Genomic DNA, 26442 nt, shown 5'->3' with positions numbered 1-26442 from the left:
TGATTGGTGATTTTATGGTGGGATGTGAAGGATTGTGATGCTGATATGGCTCAATACCGGTGATGGTCTGAATCAGCCACGTGCAGACTTGTGACAACAATCCAGGCAAAGGGACAAACATTGACTTCATTAATTTAAGTCAATGTTTGTCCCCTTCATCACACGCTTTGCTCAGGATTCCTCTTCTCTAGCTCCCTGACGCCAGACAGCTGGAACTTGCATTCGGATGCCTATCCCAGCAGTCTTTGGGCAGGAGACGCAGTACACCCTGAACTGGTTGCCAGCCAATCACAAGGCACCATTCACACTCACAATCACACCTAGGGACAATTTGGAGTGTTCAATCATCCTGCCATACATGTTCTTGGAATGTGGGTGGTTACCCATGCAGGCATGGGGAGAACATGCAAAATCCACACAGGAAGGCCGAACCCTGAAGCTCTGCCCTTTGAGGAAGACGTGCTAACCAGTTGAGCACCGTGCCACCCCGTATATATTTATTTAAGCTTTAAAACATTATTTCTTAAAAGTTCACAGGTAAGTAGCCATTCTGTCCCAATACAATTCCTGTTTCCGAGTTTGTGCAAAATTGCCAAATGAAAAAATCTGGCATTCAAGCCTTTTGTTGAGTCCTGTGTAAAAAGCTGAAGACCTGCAGCTCTTGTACCGTTGCAGTTTTGCAGGGTCCATGAACAATAGTAGGCCGTTTCTCGTCTGTTCCACTTTTTTCAGAATGGGACGCTGCAAAAATCACTGCATCAGAAGAGCCAATATTCACCTCTTTCTCTGGGTTCACTGTAAAAATTGTTAAATGCTACTGCTCAAATACCGCTTGCAGTTTCTGCATGAAAGAAGAGTATTTCTAGTCTGTTCGAACTCTTTCACACAGAGATCCTGCAAAATTGCCACATCAGAAGATTGGGCAACCATCACATTTGCTGGATTCTGTGTAAAAAGTTAAAGACAACTAAATGTGAGACAGGTTACAGCTCTCATTCTGCCACTGCAATTTTGCGGGATTTAAGCGTGTAAAATTGACTAGCCAGAAATAATTATTAAAGTCTTTCATACAGAGACTCTGGCAATTCAATGATGCAAAAGTTCTGCCATTCAATGGGTTCTGTGTGAAAGAGAACAGAGCAAGGAGCAGGAGATTACTTTTAAAGGCCTTTATTGATTAAATACACAGTTAAGTTTGGACAAAAGCTTCTGTGTTTTTCTTTTTAATAACATATGAAATAGGGGACCCACTCTCGACCAAACGCCCCTTCAAAAGGTTGGGTCGCCATGGAAAGCACTTTCATTACACAGCCGCAATAAATAATACAAAAAGTAGGAAGAGGGGAGAGTGGGGGTGGAGTGGAATATTTTTTACGGGGTACGAGTGTGAACGCTGAGAAGGCATTTTGTGACCTGAGGACCTGACTGGAAACATACATGAAAAGCCATATTGCACATTTGTCCTTCACTCTTAAACCCTGAAAAAGTACACACGCGTCGTCGTGTTGGTCACGCCAACGTGAACATCAGGAATCCAGAATGCACAACAGAAAAAAATAAAGTAAAGAAAGAACCATCAAACATGCTCCCGGAAGTCTGAGTGAGAATGACCCAAAAATCTGATTATGATGCAGCACCACTTCTTTGACAGGGCTTCTTCAGCTGTTTTCACACAGAGACCCAAAATCGTTGCATCAATTCCATAGTAAAAGATCCAAAATTGATCTCCTTAGCTTGGTTCAGGAATAAAATGGTAAAGACTGTATAAAAAAACGGATCTTCTGTTATGGCTCTGATTCTGCAACAAGACAAAATCGTCACATCGGTGTCATGAAAGATTTGGCATTAATACCTTTTGACCGGACTTCGAGTCAAATGATACAGACCATATAAAAGCCAGATATTCTGTTACAGCAACCTTCTCTTTCATACAGGTACAATGCAAAATTGTCACTTTGATGCCGTAACAAAAGAAATGGAACTTATCCCTTTTGCAGCATTCTGTGTCAAAAGGTAAAGACCACATAAAAGTTCAATCTTGTGTTATGGCAACTTTCACTTTCACACAAAGGATTTGTATATTGCGCCAATCTTGCAGGAACTATGAGTAAGAGAAACTTTCTCCAGAAATTTCGGCATTCATCCATAGATCGTGCAAAACTGTCTCATCAGGACCGTAAATGAAGAAATTGAAAATATTCTTCGTAGTTTGATTCTATGGTGAAAGAGGAAAGCCCAGATCGGAATAGATTTTCTGTTATATCCCTGGTGCAGCAATTTCGCAGGGTTTCTGTGTGAAATAGGAAACTGACACATCGGAGCCTTAACAGATATTTATGTCCTCGCCTTGGCTCTGTGGCAAACGGTAAGGATCGGATAAATCTTCTGTTATTGGTTCTGAAATGTTTCCTTCCATACGGACAGCCTGCAAAATCTGTGCCATAATAGAAGATCGTGCATTTCTTCTTCCCTTGGTCGGGCTCTGTGTCAACTGTCACTTTCACATAGAGAGCCGACAAAATCGTCACAGTGGTGCCGTAACAGATGGATAAATGCCAGATTTCTGCTTGCTTTTCAGGGTCTGCAGACAACTTGTCAATCAAGTAGGGAAGTTAAACTCAGATCCGATAGGGAGTGAAGTTTGGAGGGGCGGGGGGGGGGGGGCGTGGAATACACAGTACAACAAGGTTTGGGGTTAGCACCAGAGAAAGCACCAGAACACATTGTTCTTTTCTAAAAGGTTCAAAGATGATAACTACAACAACAAAAATTAGCATGTGCCATGTTATCAGCAACGGTAAGACAGACCGATTTGGAGCACCTTGTTTGATAGTTCAGAGTCCAATTCTGCCGCCTGGCTGGGATGCATCATGCCCAAAGATCCACGAGTCATCATTGTGTTTTCAAAAAAAAAACACTTTTGTTTTGTGTATCCGTTTTTAGTAAGCATTTCCAGTTATTTGTTTACAATATAGAAAAATAAACTTGACAGGATGGGACAGTAGAGGACAGCCTGGAGACCATCTGATTAAAACAGGGCTGCTTTGAGAGGGTGGCAAGTGTCATTAAATGGACTTCTGTGGGAAAAGGTAAAGATGGTTTTGGTTGGCAAGCCTTCATGTTCTATTTCATGTGGAGACCCTGCAAAATGTCTGTGTCAAAGCCGTATCACAAGATCTGGTATTTATCCCGTTCTGTTAAAAGATGACATAATTCTGGGTCTTGACACAGCTATTTTGTAGGGTCTGTGAAAAATCTATAGCTGTTTCATATTCAATAACTGCATGCCCTTTCATGCAGAGAACCCGCAAAATAGCGGTATCAAGACCCAGAATCGATCTGTGGTTTAAAAGAAAATCTAGCAATTACAGGATCCCGTTCGCCGGGGCTGTATGGCAAAAGATGTTGGATACATGCTGGATTTTCTTTTACAGCTCTGATGTTTATTTTCTCTTTTACGCAATGAACCAGCAAAATCTTCACATCAGAGCCCTAACAGATTTGGAATGTATCCTCTTCGCTGGGTTCTGGTGCAAAAGTTACAGACCGAATAAATGGCTAATCTCCCACAGCTACTCTAAATCAGATTTGCTGTTCGGAGCGTGTCAACAGATAAATATATGGCTCTTAAATCTGCATTTGATTTCCTTTCTGGGCTCTTTATCAATTCACTAAATGCCAGAGGGATTTATCCCAATTAGTAGGTTCCATATCAAAAGACAGACAGATCAATGCTGTACCTTTTGTTATGGAGTTTCATTTGATCATTTGACATTATTAGCCTTAACTGGGCTCTGCGTCAAAAAACAGATATGGATAAATGCCAGCTCTGATGCCCCAATTTCCCCTTTCACAGAATCGCTGCAAAACAGCCACAACAGAGCGATACCTGAGTAGCCAAAATGTAACCCCTTTGCTGGGCTCTGTGTAAAATTGTAGAGCCAGACAAATGCAAGGATCTTTTTATCCAGCTTTGATGGGGTGATTTTGCAGGATCTCATGGTGAAAGAGGAGCATGAGGACGGAAATTTTGCACTGTTACATATAAACAATAAAAAAAATTAAATTAAATTAAAAAAGAGAAACGTGTCTTTTTTTGGACATTTTGTTGGGTATTTCAAGAGCAAAATTGTTGCTCTCATTCTGAAAGGATGGGATGAAAAACGGGCGCCGGAAACTTTTATGCCGCAGATCTGTTTTCTCAAAGAATAACAAAACCAAAATTACTATATATATTTTTTTTTTAAAGAAGATATATTCTGATATAGATAGGACTTCTGGACGCACTCTGCTTTTAACAGTCTAAAAGTCTCTCTTACTCTTTGACGCTCGCTCCCTATAAGCACATCGTATGTACAATATATCGAACATAAATTACTACACAAAGGCTATTCACAATGGACAATCATCAAGAGCAAATTAGATGGAAAACAGGGCAGGGCTTGGGCCAAAAAGACACATTCAAAGACATTTTACTCCATAGCTAGCTTAAGATGGACACACGTACAAAATCTTTGTCCACAAAAGCAAAACAAGTCGATATAAAACTTTTCATCCCCCGCTGCAATTGTCCAAAAGACGGCCGCGTGAAACCCCCGCCCGTCCCGACATCTCGTTTGCATGTAAACAGAGCACCAGTGTAGTGTCTTTTTAAGTTCAGGTCTCTTCTTAAACTGTACAAAAGTATAAATATATGATTTATCTCGATTTCTTTTTTGAATTTTTCTTTCTTCTTCACATATCACGGATGTAGCGCACAAAAAATGGGGAAAAAAAAGAAAACCCAAAACAAAAAAAAACCCAAAACAAACAAACAAACAAAAAAGGTCAAGCCAGTGTTGCGGCATCTCCCTGCTGCTGGCTTTTTGTCGAGTGTGGTTTTGTTGTGGCGTTTGCTTGTTTGCACGCTGCTGCTGGTTGATCATCTTTGCATACGTTGTTTGAAAACAGCACGCCGGACAGGAACACCATCGACAAGAAAATACTACATTTTAAAAAAAGGAAATTGTGTGTCCATTTGAGCTACAAGAGATCCACTTTGGGTCTGTAATGGAGCAGGAGGGGCGATTTCTGGAAGCAAACAAAAGAAAATGTTAACACGTGTTTATCCGCCACCCCCCATCTGATTCTACAAAGTGTAACAGCAATGTAATAGTCATGGTATTATGATATTGATTAAGTTGAGAAAGTTCCCATTGAAGGCCCAGATGCAACCACGAATGCCACAAGACGGTTACCTTAAATCTCCATCTCGTTACGACGACAAATTTCAAAGTGTGGTCCTTGCCCAGGATTTCCTCATTGCATAAAATGTCCAACTGTGTGGGAAGAAAAAGGGTGGGGAAAATAAGAAGAATCTTTTTGATATGAACAAGAGCTGAGAGACAGAGAAGCATTTGCTACTCAAAAAGAATTTGTTACTCTCTTCAAACCAGGTTTCTTCTGAGGGCCATATACAGAAAAATAGAAACTTGCAAGGGCCACTTTAAAATCAAAATTGCGTCATCGAGTATTTTCAGTCCTTTTTCCAAATAGATTTCTTATAATTTTTTTCCAAATAATTTTTGGAAATAAATTGGATTTTAGATTTGACGCAAGAGGCTCCAAATATTAAGAACAGTTTTCAGTATGACGCTTATTGTGAAATACTTTTGAATCTAATAATAACAACAACGATACAAACAACAATAAAACTAATGTTTTTCATTTGACCTCATTAAAGGAGGTCAGGTTGAGCTTTTTGGCGATGAACTTCTTGAGGTGTAGGACGGTGGCCTGCGCCGAGCAGCGGATCCACTTGCGCTTGAGGCCTCTGAGCTTACTGCTGTTGCACTCCAGGCAGATACTCACCTGCCAGCGAACACCGGGAAAAAAATGAACAACGTAATGTGATCGTCCCTTGCCTGTCATTCGCGATGATTTCCACAGTGCAAAATAAAAAGCGACAAATACAAATAACCCACAAATTTGGTCATTTTGCTGTGATACATAGACTAAATCTGTACCTGCTCATCGCTACGGTGATAGTCGTTGTCCTCCTCTGCTTTCTCCTCTCCTGCTTCCTTATTGGGCGTGTCTTCTGACTTAGTGTCTCCTGTTTCGACACAAATAAAATAGTAGAACTTATTTGGATTTATTTAATTTCTTTTAATAGCTATTTTCATCCTGGTAAAATGGTAAGTTTGATCGGGGTTGATGATGAGAGGCCCCCAAAATCGGTTCAGTCACGCACCTCAGAATTTATTGAAAATGCAGTCCCCGCCTATTGGATCTATCATGTGAAGTTAAAACTTCAGCCCCCGAAACAAGTTTGACTTAGCAGCCTTCATTTTTGTATATGTGTCAATCATGAGGAGATCCGCAAAAAGTCGCAAAAATCCATGCCCAAAAAGACACAGGAAGTCTGCCAGTTTCATCTGAAGCGGACATTTTAGCCATTCACCCAAACTGAAAAAATGTACTCCCCAAAGCCAGTTTCATTTCGCAACATGAAATTTGCTATGCGTGTCTGCCATGAGAAACCCACAACAAAAACAGAGATGGCATGCCTAAAAAGATGCACACAGTCTGACAGCTTGCTTCAAAACAACCATTTGAAGGATATTTTGGCCATTCAAGCCAATTGAAAAATGCAGCCCCCAAAGCCAGTTTCACTGAGCAATGTAAAATTGTGTATACACGTCTCGTTTGGGGACCCACTAAAACGTTTCTAGAGGTTATGCTCAACAAGATGTCGGGAAAACATTTAAAGGTTACATATCTTGCAGGGTTGCACACCAATAAGTGTAATGTGAAGAAAACATATTACCCATCCGTTGGGAAACCTCTTTGGATTGGTTATCTCACCTGCATTGCATTTGGTGTATACAACACGTATGACATTGACAACAAAGAGGCTCACAAGTGAATTCCAATTCTTTGTGAATTGCGCACACAGTGAATGCTTGAATATGAGACCCACTTTTCACCAATGTCATCAGGGCTGATTGTTTTCTCATGACCTTGAAAGACAAAACTAATTTGTTCCGTTCATTCCTAATCCAGTGGAAGTAATAGCAGTGTGTGTGTGTGTGTGTGTGTGTTTTGTGAGTAGTTTGGCATCCTAATCAGAATCAGAATCACGGGGGCATTTTCCATTTGGGCAAACTGTCACAGATCCCAGAGAGAGTTGCCTAACGGTGTGTGTGCATGCATGTTTTTGTGGCGAGCATGTGTGTCGTGCAGTCTCCACGGCGACCGTCTCCAGAGTCAAGTTGCTTAATTGCGGATCAGGAGGCCCTCGCTCTTGTCATTACAGCGGTGAAATCACCTTCACACAACCTCATGTCTGTACCGCACCGCTCCTATGTTTACATAGCATGAAAATTATGTGAAAGGTTAATTTAATGGTTGAGATCCACTAAAAGGGAAACTTCAAGATGTCTGCACTTCTCTAGCAAAGCAGTCAAAATAAGAAAAGACTGCTCTTTAGTTTTATGAAATGTCGACAAACTAAAAGAGCGACAAAAGATAAGAAAAAGGCAGAATGGGGTGGCCATCTGGAATTTCTCTTAAAATATGTAAATCTTCTCGAAATGTTGCGATATTTCCGGGCCGGCCCTGGCCATCGCGGCGGATAATAGCCGCCCTCCCTGTCAAGGATTACTGTCGCCAATTACAATTCAATGCATGATGGCTCTAAAACACCAACTTTTCAGCAGATGATGGCCAAGCAGCCCTCCTAGCCCCTCCGCTGACAATAATCTTTCAACACGTGACGGCCGCCTTCAATAACTATTCGCGGGGCCGATTGTTGGTCTCATCATGTCACTGGAACTAGCTGACTTCACTTTGTTTTCATCAACCTAGTGCTGACAACCTCTTGTAAAGCATGAAAAACAACGAAACCTCCCTGAACTTATTTTAATGCACAGTGTGTCAATGACATCAGGAGAAACAACAAAAACAATCCCTGCCCCACAAAAAAACTGGAAAATGTTACTGTTTTACCGAACGGAGTATAGACAAAATTTAACGAAGCTTTAAAACCAAAAACTGATCGCACATACCGGTACTTTGTTGTAATGGACAATGTGTGGACGAATTGTAGCAATGTGACAATAATGAAAGAGCCAGCTGGCTTTACTTTATATGAACGAACAGAGAAGCAACAACCATTGCTCAATGAAATTGAGAGCCGGCGGCCCTTATTTTATCTTAATGAACACAGTGTCAACAATCTCTGGCAAAGCAGCGAAAAAATTCGACGGTCGGCCTTACTTTGTTTTAATTTAATACATATCAGCGACCTCTATCAAACCAGCAAAACAAGAATTGACTACTCTAACCTTGTTTTTAATGAAGTGACCTCTGGCAAAGTGGAAAAAATGAGAATTGTCTGCATTACTTTGTTTCAATAAACTGAGCGCTGTAAATGGTTAGCAACGCAGCCGAGTGGTATCGCTTCATTTATCTGAACAGTGTTGAAAGCCTGTAACAAAGAGCCAAAAACAAGAACTGACCACACTAACTTAGTTTTAATGAATGGTCCTCTAACAAAGTGGCAAAAATGAGGGGACAGCCTTAACGTGGCGACAAGCTCTCTAAAGGCAGTTAAAAAAAAAAAAACAGCCCCCTGGTTTTTCTTTGTTTGATTTAACCAGATGATGGCAGTCTCTATCAAACCAGCAAAACCAAGAACAGACTGCCTTTATTTTGTTTTAATAAACGGAATTTCGACAACTTCTTAAAATGGGGGCGGGGGGCTTTCTTTGTTTGAAACTAACATGTCGACAGCGTCCTGCCGCGCAGCCAAAAACGTCATGATCTCTGGCCTAGCAATGAAAAAAGAAACGTCCGGCTTTGCTTTATTTCAATTACCCAAATGTCAACCATCTCTGCTCAGCTGCCAAGCGACAAAAATAAAAGAGCCGGCAATCTTCAAAGCAGACTTGTTCAATGAAAACGTCACTCTGATGCTGCTTGTGTTTTCCAGCTTCCACCGAGTGACTCTCAGAGGACTTGTGAAGCGCTGCAGCGTGAGCAATAGTTGAATTAGATTCATTTCTAACAGCTGCTCTTGTGGAAGCCCAGAGGACGTTTATGTTCTTCTTTTGAGGGCTTCTGGTGGTAGTGGGTGGGAGCTCAGTGGCGTGTGTCTTTAATTATGTGCAGTGCTGCGCTGCCCCCTGCAGTTAGCATGGTGTGATCGCTGCTTTAGTGACCGTTCCCTTTGTTTGGCCGTCCTCAAATAAAAGCTAATGAGGGGCAACAGATATTCGGACGGAAGACAAAAGAAAGAAAGCCCTGTAAAGCAGCAAAACCTGTTCCGTTACAGTATGTGAGACAATTCTTCAAAACAAATTCAACAACATCTATGCATCTATTATCCAAACAGCTCGTCTTCACCGAGTTTGCAGACCAACTTCATTTTGTTTCATGAAGTCTCAACAACTTCTGATAATGCGGTGAAAACGAGAGCTGATTGTCCACATTTGGCTTTAATTAACCAGGAGGACACTGACAGTCTTCAGCAGAGCAGCAAAAATGACAACCGACAGGCCCTGCTTTGGTTTAATAAACACGCGAGTTGCAATCTTTTAACAAAATGGAAAAAAGTGGTTTCAGGGGCTGAAATTTTGAATGTATGTGAAAGGGCAAAATGAGAACTAAAACATTCCAGAGGTTGCTAGCAAGCCAAAATTGAGAGTCAGGATTGTGGGGGGGCTAGTTCAATGCAGCACAATGAAGATGAGGATGATGTTGGACCGTACCATTGCGCTGATCTAGATGCGTCTTGATGTTGCAAAGTTCCCCTTTAATGTCGCCAGGCACCTCCATGCCCAATTTCTGGTAGAAGTCCCGCTGCTTCTTTATCTCCGCTAGACAACCAACAGGAGGAAAGATGATATTCATGAGCTGTAGTTTTATTCATATTTTTTTTAAACAAATATTTCATTTTTTTCCATTTTGAAAAAAATAAACATACCCTCTTGTAGTCCGGGTACCAACTTGTACACAATGTCTTGCATTGTTCTGTCATGGCTGCCAAGATGATGACATATTGTGTTCATAGCAAGCCAGTACACAGGCACATACATATACAGAACAGTGGAATTCCCTCAGGGCCTTCAGATTATTTACATTAATTCCAATGGGGAATTCTTTAATTCCAATATTTTAAAATACACGGTGCTTGACGTAAGCATTTTTCTTTACTGTGTGTGTGTGTGTGTGTGTGTGTGTGTGTGACTCACCCAATGTACTGCAGTGGATGGCTCTGATGAATCACAATTCTACACGTGGGACATGTGTTGTTCTCCTCCAGATACTTCACAAGGCAGCTTCGACAAACTGTGCACAAACACACAAACCTAATATTAATCGTTAAAATTTGAGTCCATCCTCATCACATTCATCCGGCCTTCCTGTGTGAAGTTTGCGTGTTCTCCCCATGCCTGCGTAGGTTTGCTCCGGGTCCTCCGGTTTCCTACCAAATTCCATCAACACCGATGGCAGGCTGATTGAACACTCCAAATTGTCCTGGTTGTTCGTCTCTGTGTGCCCTGCGATTGGCTGGCAACCGGTTGAGGGTCTCCCCCGCCTACTGCCCAAAGACAGCTGCGATAGGCTCGAGCATTCCCAGGACCCTCGTGAGAAGTGGTTTGGAAATCCAGACACAGAGAGCACATTCAAACTGCATACAGGAAAGCCGGAGCGCATATTCGAACCCTTGACCTCTGGACTGTGAGGCGGACATGCTAACCAGCTGTCCTCTGTGCCACCCGTATTACAAAGATAGATAAGAAAACCTTTCTTTGTCTTACAATGGAGAAATTCCCAATTTACAGCAGCAAGATAGATAGCCAGATAGAGAGATAGAGAGAAAGATAACACGCGCATACGCGCATGCACGCAAGCATGGGGATCACATACTGTACATGTGGGGCTACATCATTAGCAAACTTTTCCCTTTGTCAGGTTGGTAACAGATTTGAACGGCATGGTGATGACTCCTCCATCAAACCTCTCTACACTTGACCTGTCTTCCACAAAAGATGTACTCCTTATGAGAGCTTTATTGCAGTCAGACAGCTGCAGTGGGCCGACGTGACCTGAATGTCTCTTGAACAAAAGATTCCACTGGGACGCCCGCGGAGGCGGTTTCAAGTAGGACGGCTCTCTCTAGTGGACGTAAGAAGGACTTACATCAATGTGCATATAAAGTGTGTACGTACACGTGTGCAGGCACTCTGTGACGGTGGTGGCGTCTATCAGGTAGCCGTCGCACAGACGACAGGTGATGTGGGCGTTGATGTGACAGAGTTTGATCTTCCTTGTCAGCATGTCGGGGTTCTGTGACAGACATAAATAGAGATAAAATATAAAATGCCCCATTGTCGTCATGGCAACAGAATGCAGCTGCTCTCTGCATGTAGATGCATGCAGACAATGTAGTCATACTGCCATCTTGTGAAAGAGGAGAGGAGGGGACACATGATGCCAAATCTGACAAACCAGCACGTAGATAAGCAAGGTAAAGTAAGGTGGTAGCTCAGTTCAACGCTTGGTAGGCAGTTTGGTTGATAAACAACAAAATAGATGCATAGGTGTGTGGGCAGGTTGAGTGCAGACGTGGGTGGGGTAGCACAAACATTTTAGTCAAGTAAAAGTACAGTTATTTTAGAATACGACTCAAGAAAAAAAGATGTTGTCCCCCAAATAACTGAATACGAATAAAAAATACATAAAAAAATTGAAGTGATGAGTTAACTTCAAATTATTTTTTTTAATGGCATATCAATGTCAGATACACAAAGATTTTAAATAGAGTAGGGAAAGCCATATATTGTACCACACCATCACTTTGAAATAATACAGTAGTTAAAAAGAAAACCTAAAATAAATGAAGGCAAGCTCAGTCAGACACAAACAATGGTAAATCAATTAATTTATTTACAAACGGGAAACAATAGAATTGGCTCACTAGGGAGAGATCATTAATCATTTAGACAAATTTATTCAATTTCAAAAGTCTTATTAACACACCATTTTTTAGCAATGCTGACAGCTATTTCGTTATTTAAAAACAATGTGTTTTCTACCAACTGACAACTTTATCTTCGGTGCCATGCACAGATTTCGGATTGCTTTTCTCCTTCATGATAAAATGCGCACAACTCTGCATCCCAGGAACAGAGAACTCAAACGGACTGTGTGGGTCGAACAGACTACAATTTGCATTCACGTGCTGCTAGTTTTTACATTTGGCAAACAAAGATCAAAACGTCCTCTTGTATAAGTCGCATTGAAAACACTGAACAGTTTTAATGACTAACTGTTTCTGGTCATTTAAAACTAAGTATAAGGCTGAATGAAACAGACTATGTATGGCCTCTACCAAGCGCCATTTTGAATATGATGAGGATGGAAGAGCTTCATTGCTCACGAAGAATACATCACGGCAAGTAAACAAATTTGATTGGACGGTTTGTTTTGAACCAAGGCCCAGCCGCAGTGAAGGGCTTGGTCTCCAGCCTGCTTTCTTAGCCGGTGTGGTTTGCCAGGCGAATGTAAGTGGCTATCCGGCGGCTAGGTTACTGTGTCGGTAAGTTTGCATGTAGCTCGATATGTAGCTTGCTTGCTTGATGAGGTAGGTTGATAAGACAGGTATGTAGGTAGCTCAGAAATTCGGTAGCTCGTTATGAAGTGGCAAGTTACAGTAGAACAGTACCGATATGTACCTCACAAAAGAAGCTACGAATATCTAGGTCAGTGGTGGCCAACCCGCGGCTCGCGAGCCGCATGCGGCTTTTTGGCCGCATTGAACCAGCTCAGCCAGTTCAATGCGGCTCTCACACGACAAGCGTCGAAAACGCCTCGGCAGCGGCGATGCGTTCTGACTGTTGCTCATCGTGGTGTGCGTGCATATGTGCGGGAGTGCACTGGAGGGCACCCGCGTGAGTGCGTGCGTGCGAGCGTGCGTGTGGGTGTATGTGTGTGTGTGTGTGCGTGTGTGTGTATGCTTGCATGTGCGCGATCGGGTCGTTCGTGAGAAGTTGGTCGCTTCAAAAGTCGATCTTTGGCCAAAAAAGTGTGTGTGTGCGTGTGTGTGTGTGCACGCGAGGAAGGGTATGATGTGGCTCTTTGCAGTAACTCAGTAAAAAAAATTGGCTCTTCGTCTCTGACTGGTTGGCCACCCCTGATCTAGGTAGACGGGTATGGATTCAGACAGACACGTGCACAGATGGACCCCTGGTGGTGCTTCTACTTTGGATCAATATTTTAAAAAAAAACAAACACAAAAACCCATCTCTGTTATAAATTCCCCCCTGCCCCCCAAAGTGTTTTGCTATCTAACAGGTGTTCATTTGAGCCCTTGAGAGAATTGTGCCCCTCGCTTATCTGCTCCCGACATGAACCCCCTATTCTACTCTTGGCGCTTATGCACAGTTGAGTGCTGGTTCTTGCGACTCAAACGCATATGTAGGAAGGAATGATGGTGCAATTTGTGACAAGGGTGCATGTCAGACAACGCTCGTCAGGTACCTAGGCTTGCATAACGCCCAAGCGTTATAAGGGGTGTTCACACGGCACACATTTGCATCAGTGCTGCACCGATGTATTTTGTTGCGATATATCTTACACCGGTGTAAATTTTGTGGAGCATTCACACGTATAAAGCTGCTTCCTAACCCCGGTGCAGCCCCACTTGCGTTCACACGGCAGTTTCTGAGGCCGTGCAATACGATAAGTAATAATACGGAAATAAAACATGCTCATGCGTAAAGTGTACTTCCTTTTTCCCGCCTTGTTTGTGACATCTCGAAAAACCATGGTTTATACTTTTCCAGACAAATCAACGCTGTGGTCTATCAGACACCGTAAAAGGATGAGAACATCTTCAACGTCTTGAATTGAACCAATGCCATAGAATATGCAAGTCAAAGTAAGTTTTATAAGACTTAATGGTGAACGTGTACACACATCTGATTTATTGACGTGTGTGACCGTGTATGCGTGCACCTCCATAGCATAGTGGCTGTTTTATAAGGCTAAATGTGTCTGAGTGTGTGTGGTGCTGAGTGCACACACAATTTTTGAGTCGTAAAAATGTGTCCATATTGGCCGATCGAACAGACATACTCTGGCACCGACAGTGATCACAATTATCGACGATGGGTACCGTTTTTTGCGTTTGGGCACCCGCCCCCCAAAATGGCTGTGCAAAGGTACTGTTTCGGGGCAGGGGAAAAAAAAATAAACATACCCAACCTTAAATACTATATGTGCATTCTGTGAACCAATAGGATAGTGGACATTTTAAATCCAGTTGACTCGGAAATAAAGAATTATGCCTGTGTAGTCCTCCTCACCCCTAATACCGCCATGCGTGTGCTGTGGATGTTGCGCCGTCCACGTCTCTTCCTGCAGGTTGAGCAGCTGGTGGCGTTAGCTCCACATCATGGGGACTCTCTCATTCGAGCCTGAGCACGGGGAAAGAAAAAAACACCAACAATAGTTTTTGAAGATGTTTTCAATAGTCTTGTTCACGATGACTGGCATCTTGCACAATACAAATAAACAGAAAAAAAGTCCACCGATGTATATTAGTGGTTTGGGTTTTTTTCTTTTGATGTACAGTGATCCCTTGCTATTTCGCGGTTTATCGCGGATTCGGTGCATCGCGGATTTTTTCAGACATATTTATAAAAAATAAAAAAAAAGTTCATATACATGGAGTACAGTACTGGATATGTTGCTCTATGTGACTCGCTGTTGTTTTGCAGCTTCTCACAGACTGTTTGTGGACTTAAAAAAAAAATATATATATATATATACAGTATATATCCATCCATCCATTTTCCGAACCGCTTGATCCTCACTAGGGTCGCGGGGGGTGCTGGAGCCTATCCCAGCCGTCTTCGGGCAGTAGGCGGGGGACACCCTGAATCAGTTGCCAGCCAATCGCAGGGCACACAGAGACGAACAACCATCCACGCCCACACTCACACCTAGGGACAATTTAGAGCGTCCAATCAGCCTGCCATGCATGTTTTTTTTGGAATGTGGGAGGAAACCGGAGTACCCGGAGAAAACCCACGCAGGCCCGGGGAGAACATGCAAACTCCACACAGGGAGGCCGGAGCTGGAATCGAACCCGGTACCTCTGCACTGTGAAGCCGACGTGCTAACCACTGGACTACCGGGCCGCCTACAGTATATATATTTTTTTTAATTTTATTTTTTTTTTACTTGTATCTGTTAATTGGTCGCAACTTCACGGATTTTCGTTTATCGAGGGTGGTTTTGGTCCCCATCAACCGCGATAAACGAGGGATTACTGTATTCAATTTTGGAGGGTGGAGGGGGGGCAATCCTTGTTTTTCATAAAAAAATGCATATTGCCAGGATGTTCCACTTGTTTAAGAATTTGTGGGGTTTTAAATGTTTTTTCTCCCCAATGCAATTATTACAGGCATCAATCATTTTCACTTTTTTTTTCACACTCATGCAGGCATCATACAATATTAAAAAATGATAAAGTACATACTTTCAAGTTATTTGTGACAACAGTCATTATGCACAACAGAGAAAAACAGCACAACCAGACAATCTACAGGCCAAACACAAACGGACGCAATGGATGCTCGATCGTGCATGTGTGGGCACAACATTGACATGTCATAAAATGATAAGAACATCCTCTGGCAGTTATTCATGATCAATTCCAAATTGCACAATAGAAATCAACACAGTGAGTAGAAATAAATAGGATTAGCGATAGGAAAAAAAGGCAGATGACTCACTTAAATTGACCAAAAAAAATTGGTTGACAGGCTCAAGCAAATTTTTTCTATACGTTACGTTCACGTTCATTGTCACTCCTGTTCCGATTCTCATTTTGTAAGTATTTTGGTTTGTTCTGATTTAAGTTTCGCGTATTTGGATTTTTGGCATTTCATTTTGTGTATTTTCGGATTTCCAATTCACCAATTTAAGTCTATGCGTGTATGTGCACAATTTAGGCGCGTGATATTGTTATCCAAACTCTTGGGATCATTACTTGCCAGTTATTCATGACATTGCCACTTTGCAAAGTAGATATACTGTATACATAATAAATGCAGCATGGTTGAAGAGGAGTATTTTACTATGAAATGAGTTCCACAGTGGCAAAAGCCCACACACAGACTCAAAAGAGTTCCTTATTGGTCTGCCTGTGGCCATTGGAGTGTTTTTCCTTGCTAAAGTTTTGCACACACACACGAAGGCCTGCTGTCACAGGCAGGAGGCAAGCTTCTTCTTGTAAAGGGTTTTTGCCTCAGCTTCAGAAACACACATACACATTCACTCAGACCCAAGTGTAACTATTCACACGTTTGCAATGGTAAAATCAAAACCGTCCGACACGCACATGCACGCATGCACACACATAGTTTGACTTCGTGTGAAGGCAAATATCATGATGGCTGTTATGCAAACAGATAGCAACCCTGAGCGCTTTATATCTTGCCTTGTGGCCAAGTACTATGCCATGTTTTTCTCAGAATCGAAAAGGGAAGTGAATCTTAATTGACATTCCAGTAAAACTCTTCCCTACTAGCTCAATGGTAGCACTCATGTTAAAAGCTTCAAGGGATTCTGACCGGCGCCACCTGCCCCAATACTCACGCAGTAAAATGTTTCATGGACGAGCCTGTACCATTAGCATTTCATTTTCCAAGCTATTGGCCATCACAACAGACACACTGAGGCAAATTTAAGACAAAGGGACTTCAAATTCATTGAAAAATGGCCAGGCTACGTAAGCTAGAACAGTGAAACCTCCACTTTCCAACTTAATTCAGTCTGTGACCGTTTGTAACCTGAAATTTTTGTAATCCAAAGTAATTTCACACTGAAACAAATGGAGATGTAATTAAAAATGACATAAGCTAACTTTTTTTTTTTGTAAGTGTATGGTCAAAAATATACCAGTAAGTTAAAACACACTATTACATTTTAAAAAAAAGCAATATTTTACTGCTCATTAACAGTGGGAGGAGGACAACAGCTCTTCAATTGAAGAAGAGACTTCATCATTAATAATTCTGTGGAACTGATTCGGGTATTTATTTCTAATCTTGAATTTGCCACAACAGACCGATCCAGGGAAACCTGTCTTTTTCATAAAGAAAAAAAAAATTCTATTCAGCTTGTTCATCTGTGGCATGTTCCAAATAGGTGTTTGATGAGCATTCCTCAACTTTTTGCCCATTTGTGACACGTTTCAGATTTTTTTCATGCAGTGTGAAGGGTACAATTGTGATTATTTTCAAATCCAACCAGAGTCTCTTTCTTATGTTGATATAAATTGAATATGTGTTCGATGCGTCTGCCGTATGAATTGTCATCCGAACACATATCCGACTTTTATGACATAAAAAGTTGACTACTCACATTTGTCCGTGACTCAGCATTGTTTTGAGTACCAGTGTTGACTTTACATTTGTGCAGAATTTAAGCCCACTTGAAACATGAAACATTAATTGGTGATTCATCCATGCGGACGGTCCATTTATTACGAGCAGCAATGATGTGACGACATCTTTAGTTTTTGTCTCCTTTAAATGAGGAGATCGAGGAGCATCTGCCGCATATCCCCAAAATTTTTTTTACCTCCTCCTGCCTCGCTAATCTGGCAATATGAGATGATACAACGAGCCCCTCCACGCGGGACCACATTTACTTCCATCAACACCACGTGATGCCTTTTTCGTTAGAAGTTGCATTTGATTTTTCAATATGAATGGATACATAAAAAGATTGTATTTAACTAAAAATCTGAATCGGGCATCATGCCCTGCAGCCTTTTTGTACAACTTCATTGCTTTTTATGTATCTCGGTTCTGCGAACATTCGCTATGAACTTGAAGAGAATAACTGCTTAAAGTGTCAGAATTGAGCGTGATACCAGCGTACCGAATCTGTATCTCTGCAATGCAAGATATCTAAAATCTTGCGATGGAGAGATGACAACTTGCTTGAATTGGCTATATGTTCATACAAACGTGTCAGTGTGTGCGCATCAGAGTATGAGTATGAGAGTATGAATACGGAAACAATCACATTTCCTAAATCTAGTCAGAAATGTACTTACTCAGTGTGAAATCGGGTCTTGTTTAACTGAACACAAAGCTGATGTATTTGCAGGGAGCCATCCTGTTGGGCGAATGGCAACAGTTAGACACACAGTTTGATTGTCCCTTTGCCATTCAAAGGATGAACATGTGATTTTTCTACCTGCCACAATAGCCCACTGGCATTTAGAGAAAACTCTGGAGTTCTGGTTAGGGCTGTCACAAACCAATCTTTTTACAGTCGATTATCCCATTAATTACTCGAGTAATTGCACCCCCATGAGTATGGATCTCCAAATAACAGTCAAGTTTGATGTACATTAACACTATTCTCTGTTGTTCAAAGTAAACAATATTTTCAAATTAAACCAGGCATAGGTGGAGCACTCTCTCACAACGGGCCAAGTACTTCTCGTGGCCTTTTAGGCTGCTCGCATGGCCCACAGAGGACATGAGCACTTATTCACGTCATGAGCACGCCCACGACCCGCTGCAACCACGGACGTGCATTACATTGGCCTGCGATTCATTTTCGTTGATGTATGAGACATTTTCCCCCAAGAATTCACATCAGGACACACTCACATTGGACTCTGCTCGCGATGTGTTGAGAGCAGACGTGTTCAGCATTCTTCCTTTTGAACACAAATGACTTTCCATTTGCAGCTGTCACACATCTTAACATGATATCCAGTCTACAAACACCATGCAGTACTTTCCAATTAAGCGATGCTGGAGTAACTACATTCTCTCTCTCCTTGTGGTTGGTCGGAAAGAAATTTCATCTGTGCTGTATGTTGCACATAGAGCACATTTGACAATAAGGTTGACTTGAACTTGAACTAACGTCGCGGTGGATGGCAGACAAATATAGAAAGCCTTGCATGTCAGTTTTTGTTTTCCCCGCATAGTGCGATGTCCTACATGGGCCCCAAAGCATGTTCCTAGACATTGAATAATAGGGTGATGGAGCAAAGCGCCCCAGCACTCCCTGACCAGTGCGCTCTAACTCCCTCTTCTGCCCCAAATATTAGACATGCCCTCGTGACATTCTTGTGGAGCTTTGTGTCTTGTTTATTACAGAGGTGACAAGTACAGTATATGCCCGTGACCATCATGACATCATACAGTGTTCTTCGCAGTTTTGCTGTAGGTTGTATCACCCCAAAAGGGAAACCAATTGATCGTTCATCCCTAAATAGTTTTTTTTTTCAAATGTATTTATGATTGCCCGTTCATCAAGCAAATATTTTATACGAATATTTGATTAGGTACGATCAAATTTCAGTAGGATACTCAAATATGCTGCATCCCTCCCTCCAAACCCTCCAGCTCCTCCCCATTTGTTTCAGGTCACACACACACACACACGCACACACACACGCTCCTCGATATTATGAATTTTCTCACGATCGGGATTTTCTGCTATTCGGTATCAGCTGAAAAAGATCGGATATTTTATTTTTCTTAATTGTCAACAATACTATATTTTATGAATTAACTTGATTTGAACCACTGCTAACTTGAAGCCAAAGAAAGGTATCACTTGGGATACCTTTTAAAAAATAAAAAATAAAAAAAGTTGGATGTCTGCTTTTTGTTCTTAATTGCAGAGGTCTTTGATCGGGACTTTGTATCGATATTCAACATCAAATAAGTTAAGACTCAAGTGCAAACATCCCTAGTTGAAACACAATTTTAAAATCATCCAAACACATTTATACATGCATAATATATGAAGAGAGCAAGATCAAGGAATGACCCCAAAATATTGTACAAAGAATGCAACAGTGTGCAGGGTTCCCACACTTTTTCAAAATTATGTTGCTGGACATGTCCAGGATTTTTCCAGGACTAATTGATGCTATGGTATGAGTCCAGTTATCAGAACATACATGAATAAATTCCACTCGTAAGCTTGGAATTTATGTTATTTTCTATTATTGTATCTAATATTTTGTGCATTTAACCAGACAAAGACCTAATATGATCCCAAATCGGCAAAAAAAAAAAAAAAATACAACAAACGTCTCTCTCAAAGCTGTGACTCGATTCTCATCGTTCACCCCAAAAGAACAGTTCAAATGAACACCTCATTCGCCAATGTCACAACAGTAATATGCAGTCTTATTTGGATGTCGACATTGAAATGATTTTTATTTCTTAGTAAATCAAGACGATGGACTACAGCTGATTGACAAATGAGTTGTTGATGGGTTAGAGAGAAGCCAAAGCCCATGCGAGCATCCCTGGCACTGCCGCAGCCAGGTTGATGAGTGAAGGGGCGTAACAATAGCTAAAAACTGCATGAAAGGGCGCAGCTCTGCACATACACAATATTTTAATACAGCTGAATTTGTCTCAATCACATATTTTCTGCTGTCGGACAATTGAGCAAGTATGAAATACTGAGTGAAACGTGGTCCAGTTCCCTTCGCTATATCAAAGCTGTGGTCACAGTTGCTGCTGCTCGACTGACGCCAGAGATATATTTCATTTCAGACCGCACAGCCAAAAGTGACGGCACTCCCACGACAGCTCTCTGTCACTCAACAAAGCAGACAGAGAGAAGGAGAAAATCCTCACACTTGATATACAATCGTTACTACAGCGACACTCTTGAACTGAAAGCTGCTAGTTTTGGCGCTTCTTTAGAAAAAAAAAACAAGTGACAAACTTGTCATGTGTTGAAATTGACAACTGAAAAAGTCGTGCCTGCATGAGCGTACATGTGTAATCCAACTGCACCAATGCTTCTACTTTTTGTTTTGTTACGAACACGGTCATGGGCAGTTGTTGGCTTGCGGTGTTTCTTCATTTGTATACCTGGGTTGCGGCACCAATGTCAGAATGCCACTCCATTATCAATACATTCCGAACAGAAAGGGAAAATGCAGATGCTCTCAGCAAGGCGAGCAGCGTGCTGTGTACCAACAGAACACACCCTGCCAATCAGCGGCTTACAAAACGATAACAAGGCTCCCATTGGCTGAATCAGCACATGCGGGTCTCTTTTTCGTGGCACACAATTTACACTCAAAACACCACAAAATTAGCACCAAAAAAAAAAAAAATAAAAAAACTCCGACCTACCCGACCGCGTGATCGAGGGCAGTGGGGTTTACTGTATCTACTCACAAAAAGTCTGTATTGAAATCAATTGCTTTCTTGCATGCACACGAAGAAGCTGTCAATTTCCACCTGTTGTCCCACTAAACGGCTGGCGTCAATTTCCACCTGTTGTCCCACTAAACGGCTGGCGTCAAAGTGTCGCTCTTTTCGACAGGCTGTTAACCTGCTGACCTCCAGGCTTGTGGCAGCAGTGACAGCGGTAAAGGGGTGTCATGCGGGGTTACTGAATGTCAAATCCAATTGAAATGGTCCGAGGACAGAATAAATACCTGCTGCAAACAGGCACTTTACCCCCTTTATACGCTGCTGAACCAAGCTGGACTTTTCAACATCACAGGGTAGGAGTTTTAGCATCTGCGCTCAGTTATATTATATAACTGAGCGCAGATGCTAAAACTTCCCTTTCACCCATATGTCATCCTACTTCTGATCATACCACACAGTAGGATTCATACCTGTCAACTTTTCGGAGCGCCAACCTGTATAAACTACCAAAAAAAATCCTTATAAAGAGCAAAAAATCCTTATAACGTACCAAAGCATTTTATATGTCAAAATAACAGCAGAAAAAAACCCACGAAATTTTCTATGATATTTATTGTAGATCTCCATAATACAATGTCTGATTAATGTCTAATCATCATTCTACTTAGTAGCATTACTGTGTTCAGAGTTGGATTCCTGCGTTACTTTTTTGGAAAGTTGCCGGAAATGAAAGCATTCGAGTAGACTAGCACCATTCTGGGCAAAAGCAAACGGAACTACCCGTTAGGGGAAGAAAAAAAAACGGAAAATTTCAGAATCCGTATGATTTGTGCGATACGGCCATATACGTAAGATTCACCACAAAATCCGTATGAACTATGGCTAAACCGTATGAGTTGACAGGTATGAGGATTGCACAATAAAATAAGAATGATAATACATTGGATTTAGACAGCGCTTATCTGTACACTCGAAACACTTTAGAGCAGGGGTGTCAAACTCATTTTACATTGTGGGCCGCATATGGCCTCGGTAGATGTCAAGTGGGCCGGACTATTAAAAATGACACCATACTCTGCTGTAAATAACCAAAATAATATGTATTTCCTTTGTTTTGGTCTAAAGAAGCACATGAATACTAGGAAAATGTTGAAATTTAATGAATATATTTTTTACAAAACATTTCATGAAGGACTTTAGATTTCCTTAGACAAATGTGCAATTTACTTTTATCATTCACATATGCATTGCAGCTGATCCCACTGACTGTACAAAGGGACCAAACCTTTACAAGTAATTGGTATTGAAATATATAGTAATGCACTTTTAAGATTAAACGAGATATATAAAGAAAGGAATTTTTAAACCATTTACACGAGCATATAAATTCTAAATGTAATCCCTGTCTACACCTTACAAACTAAGGAGAGTGCTATAATGTGTGTAAAGAATAAAGTATTCACATATCCTTGAGAGCGTCTGCTGTGTTGTCTTCTTCTCTGATCAAAACAGTGTGTCCCCCTAGCGGATATTCCATGAATTGCACCTCATTAAAAATATTCATTCCGTGTCTTTTATGCATTTTTTCACTTTTAAATTATCCTGCGGGCTTGATCAAACCTCCTTGCGGGCCGGTTCCGGCCCGCGGGCCGTATGTTTGACACCCCTGCTTTAGAGAATAAGGGACAAGCGCTGACGTCAAAAAGAGAGACAACAAAATGATGGCTGACAAGAGAAAATTCCACTTGAACAGGTGGGTTTTTGAGAAGGAATTCAAAGTTTTCCAATAATTTCCTGACCAATCAGATGTAACTTTGAATGCACAACAACATACAAAAGGTGAACAGTACATAGGAGCGAAATGTTTCCTCGCCCACTGGGGCAGGATCTCTTTCAAGCACGGGTCCTCTACCAGAGGCCTGGGACCTTGATGCTTCTGGGCAGGATCATCGCTCTTCCCACTATTGCACGGAGATGACACATACCCATAGCCAATTAAACACCTCCAGATGGACATTCGTTTAGCAGTACAAGAGTTGCCCGTTTTAGACGGGCCGTAGCCCTCGTGTCAGTCGAGTCCGACCCACGGCATCGCACTCTGGGGCGCGTTCGGAAATATTCTCCGAGGGTGCACTTTCACACCATGCGGTCAGAAACTCGATGCTCTTCTCAAATTTTCCATTTAGTTCTACAGAGTGCCTCAAAAACAGAGTGGCGGTGCCCGCACTTGGTGGTCTGAATGGAGTTGGTACACAGTGTGCCAGTGCTGGCTGCGCTCACAAATGAATTCCTCCCCGAACACACCTGGTCTCAGAGGTGTGCACAGAGTGAATTTCCGAATGTGTCCCAAGTCACAATCAGACTAAGTACAATATGAATGGAATATGGCATTAATGAGCCTTTCCCTGCCCCTCTCCGACCCCAAAAAGGTCCTAAACTTTCATTGTGTGAACAGTAAATGCAACTATCAGTAGTGTGTGCTCGTCTTCCACAAATACGCATTTACAGTGCACTGCGGAGGAGCAACTTTGCACATGACATTACATTACAACATAGACAAAAAGTGTTGTTTTGTTTTTAATTTTGAAGTTTTTTTAAAATCCATAATCATCAATATGAACGCAGGAAAAACTGTATGATTGATATCGACCAATATAAAAGTTATATTGTGATGTACTGTACTTTTCAGACATATTGATCAGCCCTATTACGCAGTAACCGCAGTGGTCGCCAACTGTCAAAACAAAATCAAGGAGAAAATTGCATTGGTGGTTTGGGCTAATGCCAAATATAATGCTAACAAAATTGGAAGAGGTTCTCATCCAACTTGTCTGTGTCAGATTTGTACTGTAATTACTAACAGATCCCTGTAGATGGTGGCAATGCATCACTTTGGATTGTAGCTCAGCACAGCTTTTGAGAAAATAACTATTAGGGGCTGAATCACGGCTTGTCACGTCGATTATGACGGCGATAAATGCCAACACATTGGATATAGGACAGGTTTAAGCATCCCACACTTAGTAGGAGCATACTGTACATACACAGAGTATGCATATGTATTGTGTTAACAGACCCTGTGTTGCAGTGGGTAGGACAAAATGTGGTTGCAATCCCTAGAAAAAAATGGGGCACTTCATGGAGTAATAGCCACTGATGTTCAACTTGAGCCATGTGATGAGTCAGTGTCGCTCACAACTCATTTCCAAATAGTATGTCTGTATAATCTGTCTTGGTTTTGTTGTTTTATAGTTTGAAGTGTCACTAAAGCAAAAAATAAATAAATATTAGCATCACAGTCATTGTTCTGCTTGGCATGTTTCTTTTCACGGGAAGCATGATTTCTCCACTTACTCTTGTTCTACTGCCGATTTTTACAGAAAACTCTAGAAACAAACTTTTCTGGCAAAAGAGAGACTGCTCTGTTTCTTTGTTCGGTTCAGTGTTTATTGTGTCACGGGACACAATATTCTGTGATTCTTGAAAGATCAGTCAAAATGTTCTAAAACAGTTTACAATGTGACTTACTCTGCTTTGAAAACAACTGGCAGTGAACAAACAATTGGCAGTGAACATTTTCAGATAAGAATGATAAAAGCCATACATGGCAATCAAGGCTAATTCTAAAAACACTAACATTAGATTTGGTGATTTTTGGTTTTGGTGGCTTTTTCTTTGATGACACACGTTGAAATTTAAAAGCTTAATTTAAGTTGTTAATTTGATTTGACACTTGAAAGGAACTCCTATTAATAGTGTACTGTCAGCAAACTTTGATTCTTAATACTACTCAACAGTGTTTTTAGCAGGAGCGCTCACTTAAAACCAAACGAAGCAGCTAAACAAAAAGTTTTTTTGCAACCCTTTTGTGCAAGCACACACGTCAACTTAGCACGGTTAGCATCACAAAGCCTTCAAAACCGACAACACCAAAAAAACTGCAGACTTGTTGACTGCTGGTGTGTGTGTGTGTGTGTGCGTGCGTGTGTGCGTGCGCGTGTGCGTTCCCCCCCCCCCCCCCCCTGCGCACGATGTCACAATCTGCACAACAGCAGGACGTCCATGAAAAACAGTACAAAAAATAATATACAAAAACAGAGGTGGTGGGGGGGGGGGCTGCAAAGAACCACCCCCCACCCCACCCACCCACCACCAATCACATTTAATCCAAACCTCATGTAGAAGCAACCCCACAACAACTTCAGTGACGGGCCTACGGGCGGGAGTAGCAGCGCAGAGGAGCGAGAGAACAAGACGAGACACGCCGGCCAGACGAGCCTGAACCACGGGGAAGACCACCGCGTGCATCCCGGCCGAGCTCCGACTCTGTCTGGCTGCCTTCCTCTCCCCCTCCTCGGCGTGCAACTGCAGGGCCCGGCGCTACCATACACCCCACATAGACTTCCCTCACACAGTACACACATTCACGCATCACGTATGGATAGCATGATTGGTAGCAGCCAGCGGCAAGCCATGCTAAAAACGAGGAGGGGGTGGTGGAGGAGGAATGGGGAGTGAGGAGGGTACACACCGGTACCCGAAACCGGCCACCGAGGCTCGGGTGGAGGGACGAGGGGAACACGGGGACCGGTGGCGGCGACGACGGGTGCCTGAATGCGGACTCACCTGGTCGAGGAGCGCCGAAGTCGGCTGGATACTTGGTTGGATCCGAGTTAAATCCACTCGCAGTACAACAAAGAGGCGAAAATGACCGAGCAACCGCGGAACAGGCCGAAGTAAAGCGCTCCTAGAGCGGCGCCGCGCATGCGCAGAGCGAGGAAGGTGGGAAGCGGGAGAGAGAGGAAACTCTCACCCTAAGAAATAATTACTAAAATAATAATATAGTATATTATTCTTATTCTTAAAAGGTACTGTATAATAAATATACAGTACCTTTTAAGAACAAAGAGTTACCCTGTTTATGCTAAGTTCAGAGCTACATCTTATTTGATCCTGTTATATTGAATTACAACTTTTCATTTTAATGAAACATCAAACTGTTCATTGCACGTACCATTTCCTGAATGGCTGGAAAGAAATCACATGGTTTGTCAAAATGTAGAAATCAAAGGAGAAAAACATCCATCCATTTACTTTGTAATCCGTTTATCCTCATAAGGGTGCCTATCCCAGCTGTCTTTGGGCAATAGATGGGGTACACCCTGAATGGGTTGCCGGCCAATCGCAGAGCACACATTGATGAACAGCTATCTGCGCTTACACC

At 42.0% G+C, this 26442-nt stretch overlaps 1 protein-coding gene across 3 annotated transcripts; it reads right to left on the bottom strand.

The window, feature by feature from the left end:
* Window positions 1–1154: 1154 nt before the first annotated feature.
* Window positions 1155–25976, bottom strand: pcgf3 (polycomb group ring finger 3). 3 transcript variants are annotated; one of them, XM_086137755.1, is made up of 11 exons: window positions 25845–25969; window positions 18122–18183; window positions 14355–14465; window positions 11217–11334; window positions 10236–10332; window positions 9968–10023; window positions 9753–9860; window positions 6006–6094; window positions 5713–5850; window positions 5238–5318; window positions 1155–5070 (listed from the first exon to the last, which is right to left on the bottom strand). In XM_086137755.1, the coding sequence occupies exons 3-11, from the start codon at window positions 14367–14369 to the stop codon at window positions 5023–5025; spliced, it is 750 nt and encodes a 249-aa protein (XP_085993881.1). In that variant the 5' UTR covers window positions 14370–14465; window positions 18122–18183; window positions 25845–25969; the 3' UTR covers window positions 1155–5022. The 3 variants fall into 3 exon arrangements, with proteins under 3 accessions (XP_085993881.1, XP_085993899.1, XP_085993890.1); XM_086137773.1 differs by lacking the exon at window positions 25845–25969 and adding an exon at window positions 18687–19026; XM_086137764.1 differs by lacking the exon at window positions 18122–18183 and having other exon boundaries at window positions 25845–25976.
* Window positions 25977–26442: the final 466 nt, after the last annotated feature.

Source organism: Hippocampus guttulatus, chromosome 2 (assembly GCF_054856545.1).
Source record: "Hippocampus guttulatus isolate MCC_2025c chromosome 2, RoL_Hgut_1.0, whole genome shotgun sequence".
Taxonomy (NCBI): Eukaryota; Metazoa; Chordata; class Actinopteri; order Syngnathiformes; family Syngnathidae; genus Hippocampus; species Hippocampus guttulatus.
The sequence above is the reverse complement of the archived record's forward strand: the minus strand, read 5'-3'. Positions and strand labels throughout refer to the sequence as shown.